We start from the raw sequence: 23,142 nt of genomic DNA, 5'->3' as shown, positions 1-23,142 counted from the left end.
TAACGGTTTAACTCGTCTGCCATTTCTTTGTTCCCCATAATAAATTCCCCTGCTTCTGTCTTCAAGGGACCCACATTTGCCTTGACTATTTTTTTCCTCTTCACGTACCTAAAAAAACTTTTGCTATCCTCCTTTATATTATTGGCTAGTTTACCCTCGTACCTCATCTTTTCTCCCCGTGAAGTACACAACCATGCACTTCATTACATCTCATCTTAAAGTTATGTCTGTTCAACAGTGCGATACTCCCTCAGTATTGCACTGAAATGCCATCATAGACTTTTCTGAATCACAGGTCTGAGTTAATTTTATCCAGAGTTATAGTTGCCTGAGGACGAAGTGGATGTGATGGGACGCTGAGTGCACTCAGTTTGAACGTGGCCACTGAATGTGTCTGATTTACCTGTTCTTTGTTCATTGCTGGGGCCTGCCAATCTTGTACACAACCATGCAGTTCATTCATTGCACTTCATGCAAAGTTACTTTAGCAGTAGATGCTTGAAAATGCAATTTGACAATGATTCCATGCTTGAGTTTGCAAAGAGCTTTACTCACCAAACAATGATAACATAATGGAGTGAAATGTCAAACCGGAGGGAGGGATATTAGTGGAAGAGGACAGGGTGGAGGGGGAAAAAGGGAGGGTAAAAGGGAAATGGGGGACAGGGATGGGAAGGGTATGAGATGAGTGTATGTAGGAGCGGAAAGGAGAAGGGTAGGAGATGGTGGGAGAAGTGGCGGGAACCATCCAATCACCAACTGGAAAGCGGTCCTGAGCTACCATCTACCTCATTGGAGACCCTCGGACTATCTTTAATCAGACTTTATATTGCACTAAACGTTATTCCCTTTATCCTGTATCTGTGCACTGTGGATGGCTAGATTGTAATCTTGTATAATCTTTCCGCTGACTGGATAGCACACACTGTACCTCGGTACACGTGACAATAAACTAAACTAAACTAGATGTGTGCGCACCATGGAGAAAACAAAGGGGGCAGGGGAGTACTAATTGAAATTGGAGAATTCAATGTTCATACTGTGGGGTGTGGACTCCCCAAGCGGAACATGAGGAGCTGTTCCTTCAGTTTTTCTCCAGTGGTCTTACTCTGGCAATGGAGACAGAATGGGAAGGGGAGTTAAAATGGTTCCCAACTGGGAGATCCAGCAGGCATTGGTGAACAGAGTGCAAGTGTTGGGTGAAACGGTCGCTTGTCTACGCTTGGTCTCACCGATGTAGAGGAGCCCACATTACAGCGCTGAATACAATAGAGTAAACTGGAAGAAGTGCAAGTGAGCTTTTGTCTCACGTGGAAGGGCTGCTGGGGTCCCTGGATGGAAGTGAGAGAAGAGATGTAGAGACCGGCATAACATCTCCTGAGGTTGCAGGAGAAAGTGCTTGGGGAGGGGACGGCTTGGGTGGGAAGGAATGTACAAAGCAAGGAGTTGCGGAGAGAGTGGTCTCTGTGGAAAGAGGTAAAGGGTGGGGCGGGAAGATGTGATGACGCATTCTCAATTACTTTGTACCATGATTGGTAGTCAGTGCAGTCAGTGCAGTCAACGTTTTGAGTATAGAAGTTGGGAGGTCATGTTGCAGTTATATAAGACGTCAGTGTGACTGCATTTAGAATATTGTGTTCAGTTCTGGGCACCATGTTATAGGAAAGATATTGCCAAGCTTGAAAGGGTCAAGAGAAGATTTACAAGGATGTTGCCAGGACTAGAGGGTCTGAGCTATAGGGAGAGGTTGAGTAGGCTGGGTCTCTATTCATTGGAGCGCAGGAGGATGAGGGGTGATCTTATTGAGATGTATAAAATCATGAGAGGAATAGAATCTCTTGCTCAGAGTAGGGGAATCAAGGACCAGAGGACATAGGTTCAAGGTGAAGGGAAAAGATTTAATAGGAATCTGAGGGGTAACTTTTTCACACAAAAGGTGGTGGGTGTATGGAACAAGCTGCCGGAGGAGGTAGTTGAGGCTGGGACTATCCCAATGTTTATGAAACAGTTAGGCAGGTACATGGATAGGACAAGTTTGGAGGGATATGGACCAAGTGCAGGCAGGTGGGACTAGTGTAGCTGGGAAATCCTTGGCTGGTGTGGGCCAAGTTGGGCCAAAGGGCCTGTTTCCATGCTGTATCACTCTATGACTACACCTGCCTATCCCTCAAGCAGTGGAATTCACTCACTAAAACCTCTTTGCCTCTCAACATATCTCTCCACCTTTGAGAAAAGTTAGTGTGTTTGCTAAAGGAAACAAAGCAGCTGGTTTCCTGCTGAACTGAAATGACCTGTGACCAGTGGAAGACACTAGTCCTGTGGTCTGCAGGTACAGCTTGTGCTTGTTGACATTCCTGATAAATCTCCTTTCACTTTATATATCAAATACAAATTCAACTTCATTATTAAAGAGATATTCTGGCCTAAAAAAAATCAGAACCAGTACGGATATGGCAAATTGAGTCCATTGAAAAATATGGTTGTGACAATAAATTATTATATGGTATTTTGTGGGCTTTTTTTAAACTGATAATATTCTTTACAGTACTTTGTTACTATTAAACAATATTATTTTTGTTTAATGATAATAAAATACTGCATTACAGAATGAATAATGAATTCCATTCATTATTCATGATGCTGTTCAGAACTTTATTATTATTAAACAATTGTTTAACAATAAGCTCTTAGGGCGGCATGGTTGCACAGGGGTAGAGCTGTTACCTCACAGCGCAAGAGACCCGGGCTTGATCTTAACCTCTGGTGCTGTCTGAATAGAGTTTGTATGTTCTGGTTTCCTCCCACGTTCCAAAGACATGCAGGTTTGTAGGTTAATTGGCTTCTGTAATTAGTCCCTAGCATGCAGGATAGAACTAGTGTACAGGTGATCGCTGGTCGGTATGGACTTGGTGGATTTAAAGGCCTGTTTCCATGCTGTATCTCTTAACTAAAAAAAAGTAGTATGTCCCCAATGTTTACTGCACATGATAGAGTTATACAACATAAAAACAAGTCTTATAATCCTGACAAAAGTCCTTGTGAATCTGTTCTGCACCCTTTCAAACTTAATGACATTCTTCCTGTAGCTGGGTGACACGACCACACTCCATATTCCAAGGGGTCTTTCACCAATGTCTGGGACAGCTGTAACATGGTGTCCCTGCTTTTCTATTTAATGCCTCATTCAATGAAGGCAAGCGTGCAAGGCAACTTCTTCACCACCATATTTATCGGCATCTCATGGGCATCTTTACTCAACTAACAGACTATCATCCCCTCAATCATACTTCCAAGTAAATGTAAGACATATTTCACAGATCAATTACTATTGTTCATTGACTCAAATCTGCTCAAATCTGAGTTAGGATCAGCTATAAAACAGGCACAAATATTTCCACATCCATAACTCAGCAGACAGACAGGTAACTTGCAAGTTCTATTGCAATGTTTAAATAACATTTAGACAGGTAGTTGGATAGGACAGGTTTAGAGGGATAGGGGCCAAACGAGGGCAGGTGGGACTACTGTAGATGGGATATGTTGGTTGGTGTGGGCGAGTTGGGCCGAAGGGCCTGTTTCCACACTATATGACTCTATGACTCTATAACAAAAACTTTCAGGAGGGAAATGGAGGTATCGAGATCTCTCAGTTCGAACTTTCCAACGAACATGTTTTATTATAAGAAGATAACTGCAGATGCTGGTACAAATCGAAGGTATTTATTCACAAAATGCTGGAGTAACTCAGCAGGTCAGGCAGCATCTCAGGAGAGAAGGAATGGGTGACGTTTCGGGTCGAGACCCTTCTTCAGACTGAGGAAGGGTCTCGACCCGAAACATCACCCATTCCTTCTCTCCCGAGATGCTGCCTGACCTGCTGAGATACTCCATCATTTTGTGAATAAATATCTTCGAGCATGTTTTATTGGTAGGTTTCCAAACTCGGCATTGCCTCACCATCAATGGTACCAGTGTGGGGAAATTAATGGAGTTTCTGGTGATAACAAAATGCACGTTGTCTCATCGTTGTTGGTTAGGTGACAAATCGTTGCCACTTGTTTCAATGAAAAATAAAGGTAAAAATTATTGGGAAATAGCAGGTTGACGCAGCCATTGCAGAAGCAAAACACTCTGCGGCAGAATACATGCACCTGCTGCAATGTCACGGACAGAATGTGTTCAGCAGCCACACTGCTCTCAGCAAAGGCAAGCGAACGTCCTTGGAGATAACCTTGCAGCAGTTTCTGCCAAGGGAATGATTCAGTAAATGTCAAAACACACAAAGACTATTAGGGAGGGAATGCAAGGCTGTGATTTCAATAAAAAAGTACGATAGACGTTTGAAAACTATTCAGGTTGAGTATTCACATTTCCTGGCATTACCAGAGCCCATTGACAGAGTCCCTGAGCTGCAATGTACCTTTCAGCTAGTCATAAAATGATGGGGGGTTGGGGGAGAAGGGAAGCTTACATAATTGTTAATCGCAGATCAGATTATGACTCTTGTGAGAAAAAGTGTATTTAATCGTGCTCAAGTACGTCCTGTCACCGTGGAGGGAAGGGATTGCCCAATTAGTTATTATTTGTGATTGATGATAGACAATAATGAAGCAGAAATGGGCAAAGATGAATGCTGTTATCTTTGAAAGGAAGTCATTAATTTTCTCAGTGGCTTGTGCAAATTGACTGGAAGGCTTGCTGTGGACCCGCCTGACACATGACTCCCAGTTTTTTTCTCTGTGCCATTGAATCGACAACGATCCTGCTTTAGAAATGGCTCTCCTGACAGGACTGAGAACAAATTAACCACCTTAAAGGTCAATGCCAGCCTCTCCCAGCTTCCAAGAGGATGGAAGACGCGTCCCGATATTTCTCACCGCATCATTATAAAGTCTGCAGAAATGTTAATTGACCTTTTTCAGCAGAGACATTGAACATGATTATTTGCTAATGGCTGCAGAATTACTTGAGAATGGCGAATAAAAATAAGACAAAGGTAAAAGTAAAAGGATCTTGCTTCCTGAGCTGCATCTTTGGAAGTGGCACATGATCACCAGGTTACAATAGACAATAGACAATAGGTGCAGGAGGAGGCCATTCGGCCCTTCGAGCCAGCACCACCATTCAATGCGATCATGGCTGATCATTCTCAATCAGTACCCCGTTCCTGCCTTCTCCCCATACCCCATTCAAGAATAGCAGAGTCGCAGAGAGTCTCCATACAGCATGGAAACAGGCCCTTCACCCACCGACTAACATGTCTCATCTATTCTCAGTCCATCTTGGCCTACGTGATCTCCCGGTTGCCAAACACTTTAACTCCCTTTCCCATTCCCATACTGACCTTTCTGTCCTGGGCCTCCTCCATTGTCAGCGTAAGGCCAAATGCAAAGTGGAGGAACAGCATCTCATATTTCGCTTGGGCAGCTTACAACCCAACGGTATGAATATTGATTTATCTAACTTCAAGTAACCCTTTCGTCCCCTCTCTCGCCATCTCCACCCCCCCCACCCTCCACCCTAATTGTCGTACTGGTTTCATTATCATCCTTTTGTGTTTCATCGTGTGTATAACTCGTTATCACCTAGCCCACGGCCAACAATGGATGTTAGTGGGCCCCACCTTTCCTTGGTAATCGTTACTTTTTTGCATATATTTCATTCATTTGTTCTAAGTCTCTCTGTATCACTATCTATATCTCTCGTTTCCCTTTCCCCTTACTCTCAGTCTGAAGAAGGGTCTCGAGCCGAAACGACAATATTCCTTTTCTCCAGAGATGCGTCCTAACCCACTGAGTTACTCCAACTTTTTGTGAATATCTTCCATTTACACTAGTCCCACTGCCTGCATTTGACCCATATCTCTCCAAACCTGTCCTATCTGTATCCATGTACCTGCAATAGTACCTGCCTCAACTACATCCTCTGGCAGATCATTCCATACATCCACTACCCTTTGTGTGAAAAAATGACCCCTCAGGTTCCTATTAAATCATTCCCCCTTCACCTTAAACCTATGTCCTCTGGTTCTTGATTCCCCTACTCTGGGCAAGAGATTCTGTGCGTCTACCTGATCTATTCCCCTCATGATTTTGTACACCTCTTGTCCCCAACAACCATCAGGCTCTTGAAGACTACACTGCAATAACCTATGAACTAGGGACTGTGGTGCATTAAGGATGCATGGCTTTTTTTTGGCACTAGTATTGGGGTTATTAACTCATTGTATTTTGGTTTATTATATAGTATCAATGTGCATTGTGTTACTGGCCTGTTCAGCTGCTGTAAGAATTGTTATTTAATGATAATTAGACACTTGACTCTTAAGGATCCAAACTATATATTCAATAATATATCCAATTTTATTACCCAATAAAACGATGTGTGCATGTCATTGCCAAACTCCAAGGAAGTGGGCAGGAAGAACTTAGAACATTGCAACACAGGAATGGGCCCTTCGGCCCACAATGTTTGTGCCAAACATTGTGCCAAGTTGAACTGATCTCATTTGTCTACACATTTGACTGTATTTAATATGGTATTCCGTATTTAACATTCCAAGGTAATAGAAACTGGGCTAAAATTGACGCAAGTCTATAGGAGATGGTAGGAGACGAGATTGACAGAATGTAAAGGACCCTTCTTCAGACTGATTGTGGGGGCCGTGGGAGAAGAACCCCTTCAAAGTAGGCAAAACTTGAGGAGATTTCCTAGTGGAGCAGTTGACCAGATTGACAATTAGCTGACTAAATGCCATGGCAATCTCTAAGTCCGTGTCCTATTTATGCCTTCAGAAGAAAAATGCCTCATATATAATAATAATAATAATATATTTATTTTATATAGCGCCTTATCACATGCTCAAAGCGCTTTACAAATACAATTAACATAGAAACAAACAGACAAACTATCCTGACGGAAAAGCGGCGAATACTCAACGCCAGCGTCCTCTCACGTCAGGGTCCGGCAGCAGACATCAAAAAGCACAAGACACACAGATACAATTTTTTACACAAAACAGCCATCACAGTGATTGCTCTAGGCATACCCTCACTGTGATGGAAGGCAACGTCTTATCTCCTCCTCATTACTATATTAATTAGTAAATGCCTTCATTTCAAATGTGGTGCTCATCAGGGACAGGCTTAGTGAGTAAAAATCAGAGCAGCCAACAGGAACAAATATCTTAAATCAGTTAAGGCCAGTCAGTACCGGGCCCCAGTAAATGCCTCTAATGCCTCTTCCTTCACTTCATTACACATGAATTAGTTTTGCAAGTGTTTTCAAGGCACCCGCTCGACTCTGCTTTGATTTTAATACCAACATATTTTGTTGGCTATATTTATGTACCAAAATGTTTCCTGGCAGGTATGCCTAGTGTGCCAAAGTCAACAGCAATGGCGTTAGCAAAAAATAAATGACTTAAAATAAATATAGCACATTTCTGTCTACTCCTGTTCAACTAGGACACTCAGTAAAAACAAACGGAAGCTATAAACCCAAACTTAAAGAGAAAGTAAAGGCAAAAGTATTCAAAAAATGTTGCAAAGAATGTTGCAAATGAAAATCAAAGAGAGCAGTCCTAAAAGGTGCAAACAAAATGTAAACAACACCAGGGGTGACAATATAAACTCGCAGTTACCTCAGCTTAGTTTTCACATTACGCTGTGTTAATGTTGCACACTGCATTTACACCAAAACATCACAAGTAAGACATCCTGTTAAAACTTTCTGAAAATATGAAAGTGCCCCATCTCTCAAGTTATAGTTAATAAATGTTTAGACTGGAAAAAATAAGTAACAGATGTTTCATTTAAGCTTCTGAATGCCTATGTCAAAATTGGTTGAAATTTAAAGCTGCCGATTGATAATTCATGAAGCTCAGAGATGATGTTTACAATCAGTCTTTGGCCTCAGAGTCTGGGCAGCCATTGTGTTGGCTTCTGGGCCTAGTGTTTCCTGTCAGCTACTGGAGCCTGGGCAGTATGAGTGTTCTAAACAAAGCTTTCTGGACTGCTAACTGCCTCGCACCTCATGAAAGTCATTTGCGAGGAGCTCAGTGCAGTTATCTTTCTTTCAGTGCGGACAGTATCGTAAGATTTTGTATAAAAAAACTCTGCTGCTCACCACATTTGAGAAGTGCTGATAAAGCTGGCAGGTGGGCAACTGTAATAACGATTTTACACTTTGCTAGTTTCGAAGTCAACTCAATCAACACTTGATTTTTTTTTTAAAAGACATTTTAAATGTCAAATGTCTGCACTTTTATGCAGATTTATTCCAAAGAAAGATACAAATTTGTGACAGGATGCCCATAATTGTTTCAATAATTGTCCTCACATGCAAAAAGAACATAAGAAAATAGGAGCAGGCATTTGCCATCAGACCGAAAAAGCCTGCACCACCATTTAATACGATCATGGCTGATTTAAGCTGGCCTCAACTCCTCTTCTCTGCCATTTCTCTATAACCATATATTCCTTGATTCATCAAATTTTTATCCATGTCCACTTTAAGTATTGAATAAATAAAGATCCCACCAGCCACAGGGGCAGAGAATTCTGGAGATTCATCACCCAATTTGAGGAGGTACCTTTAAAACGAAGTTGAGGAAACAGAGAAAATAAGTGCAGGAGAAGCCGTTTGGCCCTTCGAGCCAGCACTGCCATTCATTGCTGATCATCCATCATCAGTAGCCTGTGCCTGCCTTCTCCCCATATCCCTTGATTCCACTAGCCCCTAGAGCTCTATCTAACTCTCTTTTAAATTCATTCAGTGAATTGGCCTCCACTACCTTCTGTGGCAGAGAATTCCACAATTTCACAACTCTCTGGGTGAAAAAGATTTTCTTCACCTCAGTTTTAAATGGCCTCCCCTTTATTCTTAGACTGTGGCCCCTGGTTCTGGATTCCCCCAACATTGGGAACATTTTTCCTGCATCTAGCTTGTCCAGTCCTTTCATAATTTTATACGTCTCTATAAGATCCCCTCTCATCCTTCTAAACTTCAGTGAATACAAGCCCAGTCTTTCCAATCTTTCTTCATATGACAATCCCGCCATCCCGGGGATTAACCTCGTGAACCTACACTGCACTGCATCAAAAGCAAGGACGTCCTTCCTCAAATTAGGAGACCAAAACTGCACACAATACTCCAGATGTGGTCTCACCAGGGCCCTATACAACTGCAGAAGGACCTCTTTACACCTCTACTCAAATCTTGTTATGAAAGCCAACATGCCATTAGCTTTCTTCACTGCCTGCTACACTACATCCAGGTCTCGTTGCACTTCCCCTTTACCTAATCTGATGCAATTGAGATAATAATCTGACTGCTTGTTTTTGCCGTCAAAGTAGATAACCTCACATTTATCTACGTTATACTTCATCTGCCATGGTGAATCTATGGAATTCATTGCCACCGATGGCTATGGAGGCTAGGTCATTGGGTATCTTTAAAGCGGAGATTGATGGATTCTTTGATTAGTAAGGGTGTCAAATGCTATGGGACAAGCGCAGAGGAATGGGGTTGAGAGGGAAAGATAGATCGGCTATGATTGAATGGTGGAGTTAACTCAATGGGATGAATAGGCTAATTCTGCTCCTATAACTAATGAGAAATTTTTATGTGCCTCAGTTTTAAATGACTGGCTCTATATCTTGTTGTTAAGTCTCCTTGTTCAAGACTCTCCCATAAGTTAAAACCATCCCAATACCTACCTGTCAAGCCCCCTTAGGATCTTATATGAGAGGCATATAGGGTGGACAGTCGGAACCTTTTCACCAGGGTAGAAATGTTCACCACAAGAGTCTAAGGTGAGAGGGGAAAGAGGAATGGAAATGTGTGGGGCGCGTTTTTACAGAGAACGGTGGGGGTCTGGAACGCAATGCCAGGGTTGGTGGTGGAAGCAGACATGACAGTGACATCTACGAGGCTTTTAGATAGGTGCATGGAAGTGCAAGGAATAGAGGGATATGGATCATGTACAGGCAGATGTGATCAGTTTATCTTGGCGTCCATGTTCGGCGGAAATACTGTGGGCCGAAGGGCCCGTTCCTGTGCTGTACTGTTCTAGGTTATGTTTATGTGTTGGAATAAGGTCACCCTTCATTCTTCTAAAGTATCTACCTGAATGATACCCTACAACATTCACAGTGTGAAGAATATGACACGTTGCTGTAACAGAACAAGAGCAGACAAGGATGATCCTCCCTTTGCCCAGAGTCTGATCTAACTGATGTGAGATTTACTCACAAATAGTACAGGATATGTCTGGTAATTGCTGACATATTAGGACTCTGACTTTTGATATGATGACTCAAATGTTTCGTAAAGGGGTGGCACAGTGGCGCAATAGTAAATTGGTGCCTTACAGCACCAGAAACACAAGTTCGATCCTGACTACGGGTGATGTCTGTACTGAGTTTGTACGTTCGCCCCATGACCGCATGAGTTTTCTCTGAGTACATTCGTTTCCTCTCATGCTCCAAAGACATACAGTTTTGTCGGTTAATTGGCTTTAGTAATGATTGTAAATTGCCCCATGTGTGTAGGATAGAACTAGTGTATGGGGATCGCTGGTTGGCATGGACATTGTGGGCCGACAGGCCTGTTTCCGCGCTGTATCTCTACAACTAAACGAAATACTTATGGTCACTGAAGTATTGTGAAGAACAACCTTGGCACATTCTCAGAATTGCATTCAATACCTAGAAGCTTGACTCATTCATGTTACAAAGCACACAGTTCTCCATCCTGTGGGAGAAATTAAAGTGGAGCCAGGAATGTAGATAGTTACATAAACTGACATGACAAAACTAAATGAGTAAATGAGAGACCAATCATCCTGTTCTGGTTAAGGATGAGGGCTGAGAGAAAGATTATCGAAGGTTTAGGGTGCTAGGGCTTGGCAGGCGGCATTATCTCCTTGACCAACTCATGAAGATGATCCCGGGTAACCCCTTCAGACAGAGATGGTCAGAAATTCTGTTCCACTGCATTTTTGTCAGTGGAACCCAATGTCTTTAACAGATTATAACACCAATCTGCATAGAAACGATTGGAAAGCAAGCAGTACAGTATGTCCCACTTATTGTTAGCTCGAGGTAATTTCCAAATGCAATGAGGCCGCAGCGTAAAACTTGGACTCCGCTCTCTCATTTACAGGGATGAAAAGAATGGCAAATGTGTGAGAAATGACAAAGGGGAGGGGAGATGTTATTCTAACATTGAACTGCAAGAATTGCACTACTTTGAGAAATCATTCAGGGAATTATAGAGGGGGGGGGGGGATCTGCAGATTACAGTGTTGCTGCTTGACCAAACAAATATAAAAATATGAAAATATCCATTATTGAGAAGAGTAACTGTCAAGTCAATATATCAGGTCGTACAATTATGCCAGGTAATACCAACCAGCTCGTGATGGTGCCCAACTCACAGAAATGCATGAGATGTGGAAAGGTTGTAGATCGTGAGGAAGGTAGCCTTTAGGTTCAGAATGATATTGATCAGCTGGCGTGTCAGGGAGGGCAATGGCAGATACAATTCCAGTGTGATAAATGTGAAGTGGTGCACTTGGGGGTTCAAGTAAGGGTAGGTTATAGACAATAGATAATAGGTGCAGGAGTAGGCCATTCGGCCCTTCGAGCCAGCACCACCATTCAATATGATCATGGCTGATCATTCTCAATCAGTACCCCGTTCCTGCCTTCTCCCCATACCCCCTGACTCCGCTATCCTTAAGAGCTCTATCTAGCTCTCTCTTGAATGCATTCAGAGAATTGGCCTCCACTGCCTTCTGAGGCAGAGAATTGCACAGATTTACAACTCTCTGACTGAAAATGTTTTTCCTCGTATACCATACATACACATATACACACATGCATACATACACACACATAAAACAATCAAATAACCAATAATGGTGCAAACAGACAACAATAATGCCCCCAAATCTTTGAAGTTCAGAGTTTATTTGGAGGTTGTAGTGTTTAATGGCCTGATCGCTGTAGGGACTCAGTTGTAACAATCACCTGCTTTGGCTGCTTCCTAAAGCTCTCCATCTCTGTGCCTTTTCTTTCACACTTCCAAGCATCCTAACTCCCTCAGATCCTTTTTCTGCTTTAACCATTCAAGCTACAAAATCACCTCTTTTGACCTCCCCTTTCCAGATCTCTTCAACGACTTTCATGGCTGACGTGACTGTTTTCAGTCTGATCCTTCACACTCCAACTCTGCTGCATAGTGTCAAGTTCATGCCTACTGTATCATCCTTCAGTGGACACTCAGGGCTTTACATCTGCCTTTGTATTGCAATGCAGTCTTTTCTCAAAGCATTCAACTCAATCAGCACTTAATTTGGTTCATTCAGCTGTTCTGTAAATAACAAGAGGCTGCGAATTCTGAACTCTTCTCCAGTGTTCACATATAGCTGAAACTTCTTAGTATTGACTTTTCTGGATCCAATCAATATGACCTCCATGCAGCACCTCACGCTGAGCCTGTTGATTTCATCATGTTGTGGATACAGATGTTTTTCTGAAGCAACTTTGAACTGCTTCTTTTATGCTGTTCAAACAGATTATATACTCTCCGAGTGAACTGACTGCCTCCAAATGTTGCCAACAGTTCCATTCTTCCCAAACAGTCAAATCAATATTTGAAGTGATTGTTTCTATGAAGCCTTTAACCATTGTTTCTCTCAGACACCCCCATCCTTTCCAATTCTCGAAATAACATCACTTAGTGCTGTTATTGGTCTGCTTCTCAACTTCATAACTGGCTTCTTAGCTGGGTTGTTGATTGATGCTTCCTGTCTTAAAGGAATGCTGTCATCTTAATGCAATAGTTGCTTCATTTGTGGATGAGTGGTGAAATACATACATGCTTAGCTATCATTCAATCGCTCAACATTGTGAATCCCTGACAGGCTAAGCACGTCTTCAGTAAGTTCTTTGAGTCTCTGATGGTAAATTATTTATAAATATTGCCCACTATTTGCAGCCCTACTTCTATGAATATCACTTTCTCGTTCACCGCCTTGTCCCTTGATCATGGTGCTAACTGCATCCCTCTTCGGATCGTTCACCTTGTCGTGGTGAAGAGGCTTGCGTGCCCCCATGATTCCGAGAGCGATGCCGTCGGAAGCACTAGCTTCTGGAAGGGCCACCCATGGTGGTAAGGTCGAGGATGAGGGTCCAGACTGAGAACGATCCAACGTACAAGACCTCAACGGCGGAGCAGGCGGACGAAGTTATCTTGAACTCAACGGCTGTGAAGGCGGATGAAGGCTGCAACAGATCTACCAGCTCCAATCGTCTTGGTTCCCTTGCCATTGGAATTAGTTGATTGATTTGTGAAGGATCGTGTGCTCCTTGGAGTGCAACATCAAGTACACATTAAACAAACACCTGCACAGGCGTCTTCGTTCTGTGAGCCGCACAAAACTTCACTCAAGGCTTTCAAGGCGATTGGGCAAGGGCGACGGGAGCAGGCTACATGATGGCTGGAAGCTCCTAGTCAAGAACTGGCATGGAAGTGGTGAATACTTGATTCAATCGCTCAACTTTGGACTCATAAGTCACCTGAGAGTTCATAAAAACAACGGAACGTAGACCATCATCCTCGACCTCGAGGGACAGCCACCACGATGACACTGCACCATTGTTTTGCTCATCTTCATACTCTACACAGGCATCTTCAGCCAAAGCACTGTCCAAAACCTTCCCAGGAGGGTTTCATACTTGCTTAGCTTTTTGTTCGGTCCAAGCTTCACATTCTCAATTGTACAGACAGTTATCGAATTCCACATGCATCACTGCCTACACATCATTGCATGCACTTGCATTGCCACACTCACTCTGATGGATAGAGGTGGCTGCATCCACTGCCTTCTCCTGTTGTACTTTCTGTACTCACTGTTCCACATAGCCATTCAGCTACAGCCATTTTCTGTAGCTGTCTCATTTTGAGCCGCAGCCTGGCAACTCTAAATGGTTGGGGTCACTAGTTGGACACTTCCTCCGTAAGCCAGAGAGCTCTTTCCATATATATGGCCCACAATGTATGTGCTGCAAACAGACTGACTTGCTGCACAATCAATAGTTTCTTCCTCAATTAACAAACACATCGTAAAATGTATTGTCCTCATCATTATCCTCAGGTGTACAATAGATGGGGTTAACCAATCCCAATCCTATCTCCACATTATCTAATTATATTCTGGGTACTGTTTCCCAGATGTATTGTTTACTAAAATGTCTTCCTTATGTCTGGGCCATATTTTTGTTGATAATTATCTCACTCAGGCATTGCCCCTCTTGTAATATCCTGTCCTGTGACACTTGTAGCACCAGACCAATGGCTAGTCTAAGGGCAGATGTTTTTTGGAAGGTCTATGGTAACAGGTTTCTGTTGGATCCACTTGCAGCATTTATACCACCATTCCCATTTCTGTGGACTGTTCCCTGTTCACATCTGGGAATCATCTCTTGAGTAGAACCGCCTCATATTTTAATCAACACCTCAGTATGAAATGTCATTTGTCGTCGATGGTGCAAGTGGACTCGCCAACATCTCATGTCTCTGGCTGACCGCCTGCAGCAACATTGGCTTCCTCTTGGTATTTTGCCATATTTCTCTGTTCTGTGTCTCCCCCCTCAAGGCCATCTCAACTTGTTCCATACAAAGCCATATGCCTCTTCACCTATGCCTCTTGACCTTCCCTGCACATTTTCATTGCTCCTTACCTGCCATCCCTACTCTGCCCAGCAAATGAATCGAGGTAAAGCTTCACATCGAACATCCTGAGTTGAAGATGATAACTCTCAACTGAACTGCAGTGTATAGCTACAATACTCTATCAAGAATCATAAGGTCATAAGTGCTAGGTGCAGAATTCTGCCATTTGGCCCAATCAAATCTGCTCCGCCATTCAATCACGGCTGATCTATCTCTCCCTCCGAACCCCATTCTCCTGCCTTCTCCCCATAACCCCTGACACCGATACTAATCAAGAATCTATCTATCTCTGCCTTAAAAGTATCATACAACATGACACAAACCGTCTTTTAAAGGGAGCATTTCTGCATTTACATACTTCAGATGCGTGGTTATCACGAGCTAGTTTTCACCGTTATGTTATTGATCAGGCAGCATCAAGTTGGCCTGCTGTGTTTTTTTACATTAATATGTGTGGTTGATCATACACCCACATTCACTGTTCCCACTTTTAGAGATGAGTAAATTTAGCTCCCTTTATCCCATATAGTACAATCCAAATATTACGGTGAGACATCCATATTTGTGAATGGGGCGAATGACAAGTGTTTGACATCATGTCACCTAGATTACTTCCTTAGGGGAGTAAATTGAGTCTCACCTCCAGATTCACCTCCAGATTCAGGGATAGTTTCTTCCCAGCTGTTATCGGGGAACTGAACCTTCCTACCACAACTAGGGAGCAGTCCTGAACTACTATCGACCTCATTGGTAACCCTCAGACTATCCTTGATTAGACTTTACTGGCTTTACCTTGCAATAAACGTTATTCCCTTATCATGTATACTCTGTAAATGGCTCAATTGTAACCATGTATTGTCTTTGCACTGACTAGTTAGCACGCAACAAAAGCTTTTCACTGCACCTCGGTACATGTGACAACAATCTAAACTGATCTGAAATGGACCCGTCAATTTTTCAGGTCGAGACTCTTCTTCTGGACTCCATGACATTTACAATCTCAGCATCATGTCAACCTGGCAATAGTACAACAACGTAATCTCACGGTATACGCAGTTGTTGCCTTGTGATGCTTTTATCGGGAAGGACAGGACAATCCAATAGCATTATCCTTGTAATGCCACTGGGCTGGATTTACTGACTGCTGCCAGCAGTTTTGAGTTGTTAGCTGCTTGAGTACCACACTATTACATTCAGTAACAACTTTCACAGATGGGAAAGATCTTCATTCAGCTTTAGCAGCTGTCAAAGAATGGTCTCGACACGAAACATCGCCCATTCCTTCTCTCCAGAGATGCTGCCTGACCCGCTGAGTTACTCCAGCATGTTGTGTCTACCAAAGACCTGACAGAGATGTTTCAGGAGCAGAGATAATGCCAAAGGTTCAGTTGCTGACGAGGCCACATTTCTTGACTCGAGACTGCAGAATTCGAGCGAATTAGACCTTCCATCTTCACATCTGATGAGCGTTTGACGGCACTGGGCCTGTATTCGCTGGAGTTTAGAAGGATGAGGGGGGACCTCATTGAAACTTTCCGAACAGAATAAGGCCTGGATAGAGTGGACGTGGAGAGGATGTTTTTCACCAGTGGGAGAGTCTAGGACTAGAGGTCATAGCCTCAGAATTAAAGGACGTTCCTTTAGAAAGATGAGGAGCAATTTCTTTGGTCAGAGGGTGGTGAATGTGTGGAATTCCTTGGAACAGAAGGCTGTGGAGGCCAAGTCAATGGATATTTTTTAGGCGGAGGTAGATAGATTCCTGATTAGTATGGGCGTCAGGGGTTATGGGGAGAAGGTAGGAGAATGGAGTTAAGAGGAAGAGATAGATCAGCCATGATTGAATGGCAGAGTAGACTTGATGGGCCGAAAGACATAATTCTGCTCCTATCACATTTGACCTTATGACCCACATTAGTGCACAGATTGCAGGTAGTGATGGGTGCATGGGGACAGGCCAGACAAGATCTAGTCCATTTCGAATCACTCATTGGACCCCACTCCAAGATCTCCTTTGCAAAAGTCTTTGCTGCAGAAGGTCGACCAGACCTGCTGTGGCAACCAACATAATATAGCACCAGGATTTTGAGAGTCATTTATTCTGGACTGCGTACCTCCAAGGAGCCTCTAACAGCAGGAATAGAAAAAGAAAATCTTTCCTTTGTCCTACTTTTTGCAGCCAAAAACAGAGTACAAAATGATGATCAAATGTTTATGAGCCATAATTCCAAATTGCTTGTCTCAGCAATAAATCGGAAAAATTGACTGCACAGATCTTCTAGCAACGCATTATAAATAGCAGCACCAGTAAAGCTAAATGGATTGCAGTATGTTTCTTCCAGTTTCTGCAATGGCTTATCACAGACGATTTAGCAGAGCCTTTTCTTGGTTCAACGGATGCTGCAGTAGGACATCGACACTGCACCAAACTTCTCATTGTTAAAAAGGCCAAAAGATATGTTGCTTTCCCCAAGTTACCCAATTAACTAAGTAAAAGGGCACAACTGGATGGGTTTGTAAACAGAACAGCACGCTCTGACAATACCAATGATGTGATGAATCATTGTCATCAGCTGCATTTGCTGCCAGAAAGTGGAACAGTCAGTGCGGAGTGACAGAGCAGGTGGTTTGGGATTTGTGATAAGGAAAGGCAGGCTCACATCGTGAATGCAAAATACAAAGTGGTGGAGAAACTCAGTGGGTCAGGCAGCATCTGTGGAAGGAATGTTCAGGTGACTTTTCGGGTCAGGATCCTTCTTCAGTTTGGAGTCTGCAGAAGAGCCCTAATCCAAAACATTGCCCGTCCATTCCCCCCTCCGCTGATGCTGCTTTCAAGAGAGAGCTAGATAGAGCTCTTAAAGATTGCAGAGTCAGGCGGTATGGGGAGAAGGCAGGAACGGGGTACTGATTGTGAATGATCAGCCATGATCACATTGAATGGTGGTGCTGGCTCAAAGGGACAAATGGCCTACTCCTGCACATATTGCCTATTGTCTATTGCCTGATCCACTGAGTTACTCCAGCACTTGCTCAAGATTCCAACATCTGCAGTTCCATGTGCCTCACATTGTGGATGCATGATCTTCTTGCTACAGGGAAAGGAACAAAAATACAAGCACCCTCACTGGTTGTAGGTCAAAACAATTGAGAGGGGAAATAGGGAGAATAAATATTTTGGTCTCCATATATTGGAGAAACAGAGAGAGTTTTTTCCAAACAATCTTATTCTCCGCTATGCCATAAGGAGAGCAGTTGCTGGAGATTGAAGGGTGGATCCGAGAAGGCTGGAGAATGGGAAAGAGGGGGGAGGGAAGAAATAGATCAGCCATGATCGAATGGCGGAGAAGACTCAATGGGCCAAGTGGCTTAACTCTGCTCCTCTGTCTTATCAGTGAGTCACAGAATGAAAGGGCCCATTACAATGATGAAAAGGGAGGAGAATGGAAGACATGTCTGTCTGGTGGTGGTATCAAGCTGAAAGTGATAAAAATCTGTAGCAACTTATCGGATAAGGTTTCTAACAATCTGCGGAAGGTAACAGCTGCTCGACTGGCTGAGTTCAACCCACAGACAGATTGTTGACAACATCTGCAATCTCTTGTGTCTCCAGGGTAATATTTTTGAATGATGCACCAAAATTCAATTTGCAGGCAGGGATTGGTAGCTAAACTAGATTCTTTCAATGTGGGCATTTGTCAATTATCCATCTTTTTTATTTTGCCAATGAAAGCAGAAATAGCTCATGAGGCTGTCATCTATTTTGCATTATAATGCCTGTACATAGTTTGAATTAAGTGCAGTAAATCGGAGCTAGAATAAATATCCACTATTTCAATGCTTTTCAAAATAATGTTTCTACAATTATAATTTAACAGCATTCTGAATTGATTTCAAGGGAGGAATGATTGAATTTATGTAAACACAATTTTGTTGGTTTGCTGCTATGTCAAAACGTGTGTTTACATTTGACATGAAAAGGGAAGTGAAGGTAATTCAAGTTATGTATAGGGAAAATTCAGTGGTATGCTTGTCAAATGGAACATTAGTGAAAGAATGAACTGGTGATAAAATGGGAGAATATGAAAGTGCGACTGAAGCAATGCGAGGGAAAGATATGGATAGAGAGAGGGAAGGGCATATCGTGGGCAGGGCAAGTCGTGCGAAGGGTATGTTGTAGCAAGGGCACGGTGTTGGTAAGGCATGTTGTAGCAAGGGCATGTCGTAGGTAGGGCATGTCATGGGTAGGGCAAGTCATGGGTAGGGCAAGTCATGGGTAGGGCAAGTTATGGGTAGGGCAAGTCATGGGTAGGGCAAGTCATGGGTAGGGCAAGTCATGGGCAGGGCAAGTCATGGGCAGGGCAAGTCATGGGTTGGGCAAGTCATAGGCAGGGCAAGTCATGGGCAGGGCAAGTCATGGGCAGGACAAGTCATGGGCAGGGCAAGTCATGGGTAGGGCAAGTCATGGGCAGGACTTCGTGGGCAGGGCGTCGTGGGCAGGACAAGTCATGGGCAGGACAAGTCATGGGTTGGGCAAGTCATGGGTAGGGCAAGTTGTGGGCAGGACAAGTCGTGAGTATGGTTTGCGGTAGCATGGCCACGTCGTGGGTATGGCATGTCGTAGTTAGGGCATGTCATGGGCAGGGCAAGTCATGGGCAGGGTATGCGGTAGCACGGGCATGTCGTGGGTATGGCATGTCATAGCAAGAACAAGTTGTGGGTAGGATATGTCATGGGTAGGGCAAGTCATGGGCAGGACAAGTCATGGGTAGGGCAAGTCATGGGTAGGGCAAGTCATGGGTAGGGCAAGTCATGGGTAGGGTAAGTCATGGGTAGGGCAAGTCATGGGTAGGCAAGTCATGGGCAGGACAGGTTGTGGGCAGGGCAAGTCGTGGGTAGGGTTTACGGTAGCATGGCCATGTCGTGGGTATGGCATGTTGTAGGTAGGGCATGTCATGGGTTGGGCAAGTCATGGGTAGGGCATGACATGGGTATGGCATGTCGTAGGTAGGGCATGTCATGGGTTGGGCAAGTCATGGGCAGGGCAAGTCGTGGGTAGAGTATGTGGTAGCATTGGCATGTCGTGAGTATGGCATGTCATAGCAAGAACAAGTTGTGGGTAGGATATGTCGTGGGTATGGCATGCCATGGGTAGGGCCCGTCATAGCAGGGACATGGCTCCCTCTGGCTTACCTCCCAGTAATCTTCAACCAATTTAAGAAGAGTGATGAAATTTAAATTCCGGCATTTAACTCGCAAGATTGAGGAGGATAATAATGATAATAATTAATGAGCTAAGCGGGAGACCATTGAAAGTGTGCAGTGGGGAATGCTGGGTGGGAAGAGAAATCAAGTGAGCCACAGTGAAGTGTGCATGCATAGGATCAGCACACATGGCTCGTCCAAGACCTCGTCTTCCTTTGTCATAGAGTGATACAGTGTGGAAACAGGCCCTTCAGCCCAACTTGCCCACACCAGCCAATATGTCCCGGCCACACTAGTCCCACCTGCCCACGTTTGGTCCACATCCCTCCAAACCTGTCCTATACATGTAACCGTCTAACTGTTTCTTAAACGTTGGGATAGTCCCTGCCTCAACTACTTCCTCTGGCAGCTTGTTCCATACACCCACCACCCTTTGTGTGAAAAAGTTACCCCTCACATTCCTATTACATCTTTTCCCCTTCACCTTAAATCTCTTGTCCTCGATTCACCTACACAGGGCAAGAGACTCTGTGCATCTACGCAATCTATTCCTCTCATGATTTTGCACCCAAGGTACTGCAGCAATCCAATTGCAGTGACTTGGTGTGGCACAAAGGAATTCCAACTCACCTCAGAAGGTTTGGTGACACACTGTCCTCTTCCAGAGCACTGGAAATCACCCTGGTTGTCCTTTTGGTCTGTGCAGATACTGGCTTTAACTTTCATGTTCAATCTCAAGGCTGTCAGTGCTTTAGTAGCTGAGTCATTCACCAGGACTTGAGGAAACAAAATAGAGAAAAAAATCTTAAATAACATGCTTCTATAATGTCAAACTATATTTAAGCACCTGTGACGTAAAAGGCACTATTTTATCCTAGATTTTACACCCAGATTAATCATTAGCACAATAAATCACTTAAGGTGATTTTGCCTTTGATTATTTTTTATCAGAATTTCTGCAAAATTATAATGCTTCCAAGTCAACAGCCAAGTTAACAATTCTGAAATAACGCCCACCTGATCTGACATGTTTACTAAGATAATATTCTTTGCAACATGCTACTCGTTTATTGGCATAAGTTCTTTATGGTACAGGAGCTGTTACGGTTACTCTTGAAAGGCTTCTGATACATGCAACTTCAGACATGCTGATCCATAACAGAATTCAACATTGCACGTTAAACAACTCTCTCTCAACAATATATTTTGGGCAGTGGGGAAAGAGGTTGAGCATCGTAGTATGACTCGGGTTCAATCCTGACCTCCGGTGTTGGTTGTGTGAACTTTGCATGTGGATTCCCTTCACATTCCAGAGATGTGCTGATGGATAAGTCACATTGCTAATGCACATTATCCCTAATGTAGGCAGATGGCAACAAATGATCACTACTCAGTAAACATTAAACCCATCCTTGGGCTCCATTGTTCCGTGTTGTGATCTTGCTCAAAGAGGCTGTTTCTGACATTGAGCATGGCAAGATTTCATCGATTGTTGGGGCATACAGGAAGGATTTGACATGTGATTAAGCTGTATCCCAAAGCTGAACCAACTGTGTTAGCTGGAAGACAGCTTAAATGTTTATAGAATATAGAATAATACAGTACTGGATCCGGCCCACAATACTTGTTCTGAACATGATGCCGTTAAACTGATCTTATTTGCCTGTACATGATCCATATCCCTCTATTACCTGCACTTCCATTTGCCTATCTAAAAACCTAAATGCCACTATTTTATCTGCCTCCACCACCACTCCTGGCAATGCATTCCAGGCCCCCGCTACTCTCTGTGTAAAGAAAATATCCCACACATTAGTTTTTAGTTTAGAGATACAGCATGGAAACAGGCCCTTCGGCCCACCGAATCCATGCTGACCAGCAATCACCCATACCCTGGTTCTATCCAACACACCAGGGACATTTCATAAAAGCCAATTAACCTACAAACCTGCACGTCTTCTGAATGTGAGAGGAAGCCAAAGCACCTGGAGAAAACCCATGCGGTCACAGGGAGATTGTACTAACTCCTTACAGACAGCACCCGTAGTCAGGATGGAATCTGAGTCTCCGCACAGTAAGGCAGAAACTCTACCACTGCACCACATTTCTAATAACATTTCCCCCTCACACCTAATAGTTTAAGAACGCCTCTAAAAACTGAAACAAAACTGTTCACAATATTTTGGACTAACATTTAGTACTTCATGAAAAATACAAGTTTTATTTTATTGGTCAAACAAGAACATGCACATGGATATAATCCATGAAGGCTGTGGAGACCATCAATTAATATTCTTAAGGCAGAGATTGATAGATTCTTGATTAGTACGGGTGTCAGGGGTTTGGGGTAGAAGGTAGGAGAATGGGGGTTGAAGGGGAGAGTTCGATCAGCCGTGATTGAATGGCGGTGTAGACTTGATGGGCTGAATGGCTTAATTCTACTTCTATCACTTATGAACTAATATAAGGTAAGAGAACAGATAAAATTCTTAAATCTGGCTTTCTGAGAAAGCAGCTTTGGGAGGACCTTGGACTGCAATGAGGCTGCAAGATAATTAAAACCCCTGTCGCACTTAGGCGATGTTTTAGGCGACTACAGGCGACTAGGCGCAGGCCTGGTTCCAGTGGCTTCCTCATGAAGGTCTCCTTTTTGTCCAGGAGAGGGCCCACCCTTGTCTTCAGCTTGTGAAACAGCTCAGGGGGGAGCCTAGTGAAGTTTATGAAGGCAGCCTCATCTTTTTGCTGGAGCTCAGTCATCAGGTTGTCATACTGGCCCAATCTAGGTCTCCTCAGGGACAAGGGCCTCAGCCGCACATACCTCTTCTTGGGCTTCTTCTTCCCCATTCTTCTTGTCCTGCTGTCTTGCTGATCTTTAAGAATGAGGGCCGCTGCAAGCAGCAGGGCTTCTTCGTCTTGTGAGAGCAATGCCTGCTGATGTTGCTCCGTGGTAGTCATGATGCAGAATAATTGAAAACCCTACCCTTTTATAGGGAAACTGGATGATTCCATTGTTTTGGAGGCCAAAATGACGTGAATTGTCTTCAATTGTCTCCGACAGGGTCGTAGCTTATTGTAGCTTGTCGCGGGTGGACGAAGGTTGACTTCGGTTGTCGCCTGTGTGGTCGTAGGTTGTCGTAGGTGCGGTCGTAAGTGGACCTCCTAGTCACGACAATTGGGTCGCTGGTTGTCGGTACCTTGCCG

The 23,142-nt window shown here is 43.7% G+C and overlaps 1 protein-coding gene across 2 annotated transcripts in view; it reads right to left on the bottom strand.

The window, feature by feature from the left end:
• Positions 1-23,142, bottom strand: part of dner (delta/notch-like EGF repeat containing) — a 220,659-nt gene that overhangs the window by 61,288 nt on the left and 136,229 nt on the right. For both annotated transcript variants that reach the window (XM_078410395.1, XM_078410396.1), the window contains exon 5: positions 20,572-20,717. In XM_078410395.1, the coding sequence (XP_078266521.1) occupies positions 20,572-20,717 (146 nt within the window). The remainder of the gene's footprint in view (positions 1-20,571; positions 20,718-23,142) is intronic.

Source organism: Rhinoraja longicauda, chromosome 13 (assembly GCF_053455715.1).
Source record: "Rhinoraja longicauda isolate Sanriku21f chromosome 13, sRhiLon1.1, whole genome shotgun sequence".
Classification (NCBI taxonomy): Eukaryota; Metazoa; Chordata; class Chondrichthyes; order Rajiformes; family Arhynchobatidae; genus Rhinoraja; species Rhinoraja longicauda.
Note: the sequence above shows the minus strand (reverse complement) of the source record. Positions and strands in the feature narration are given on the sequence as shown.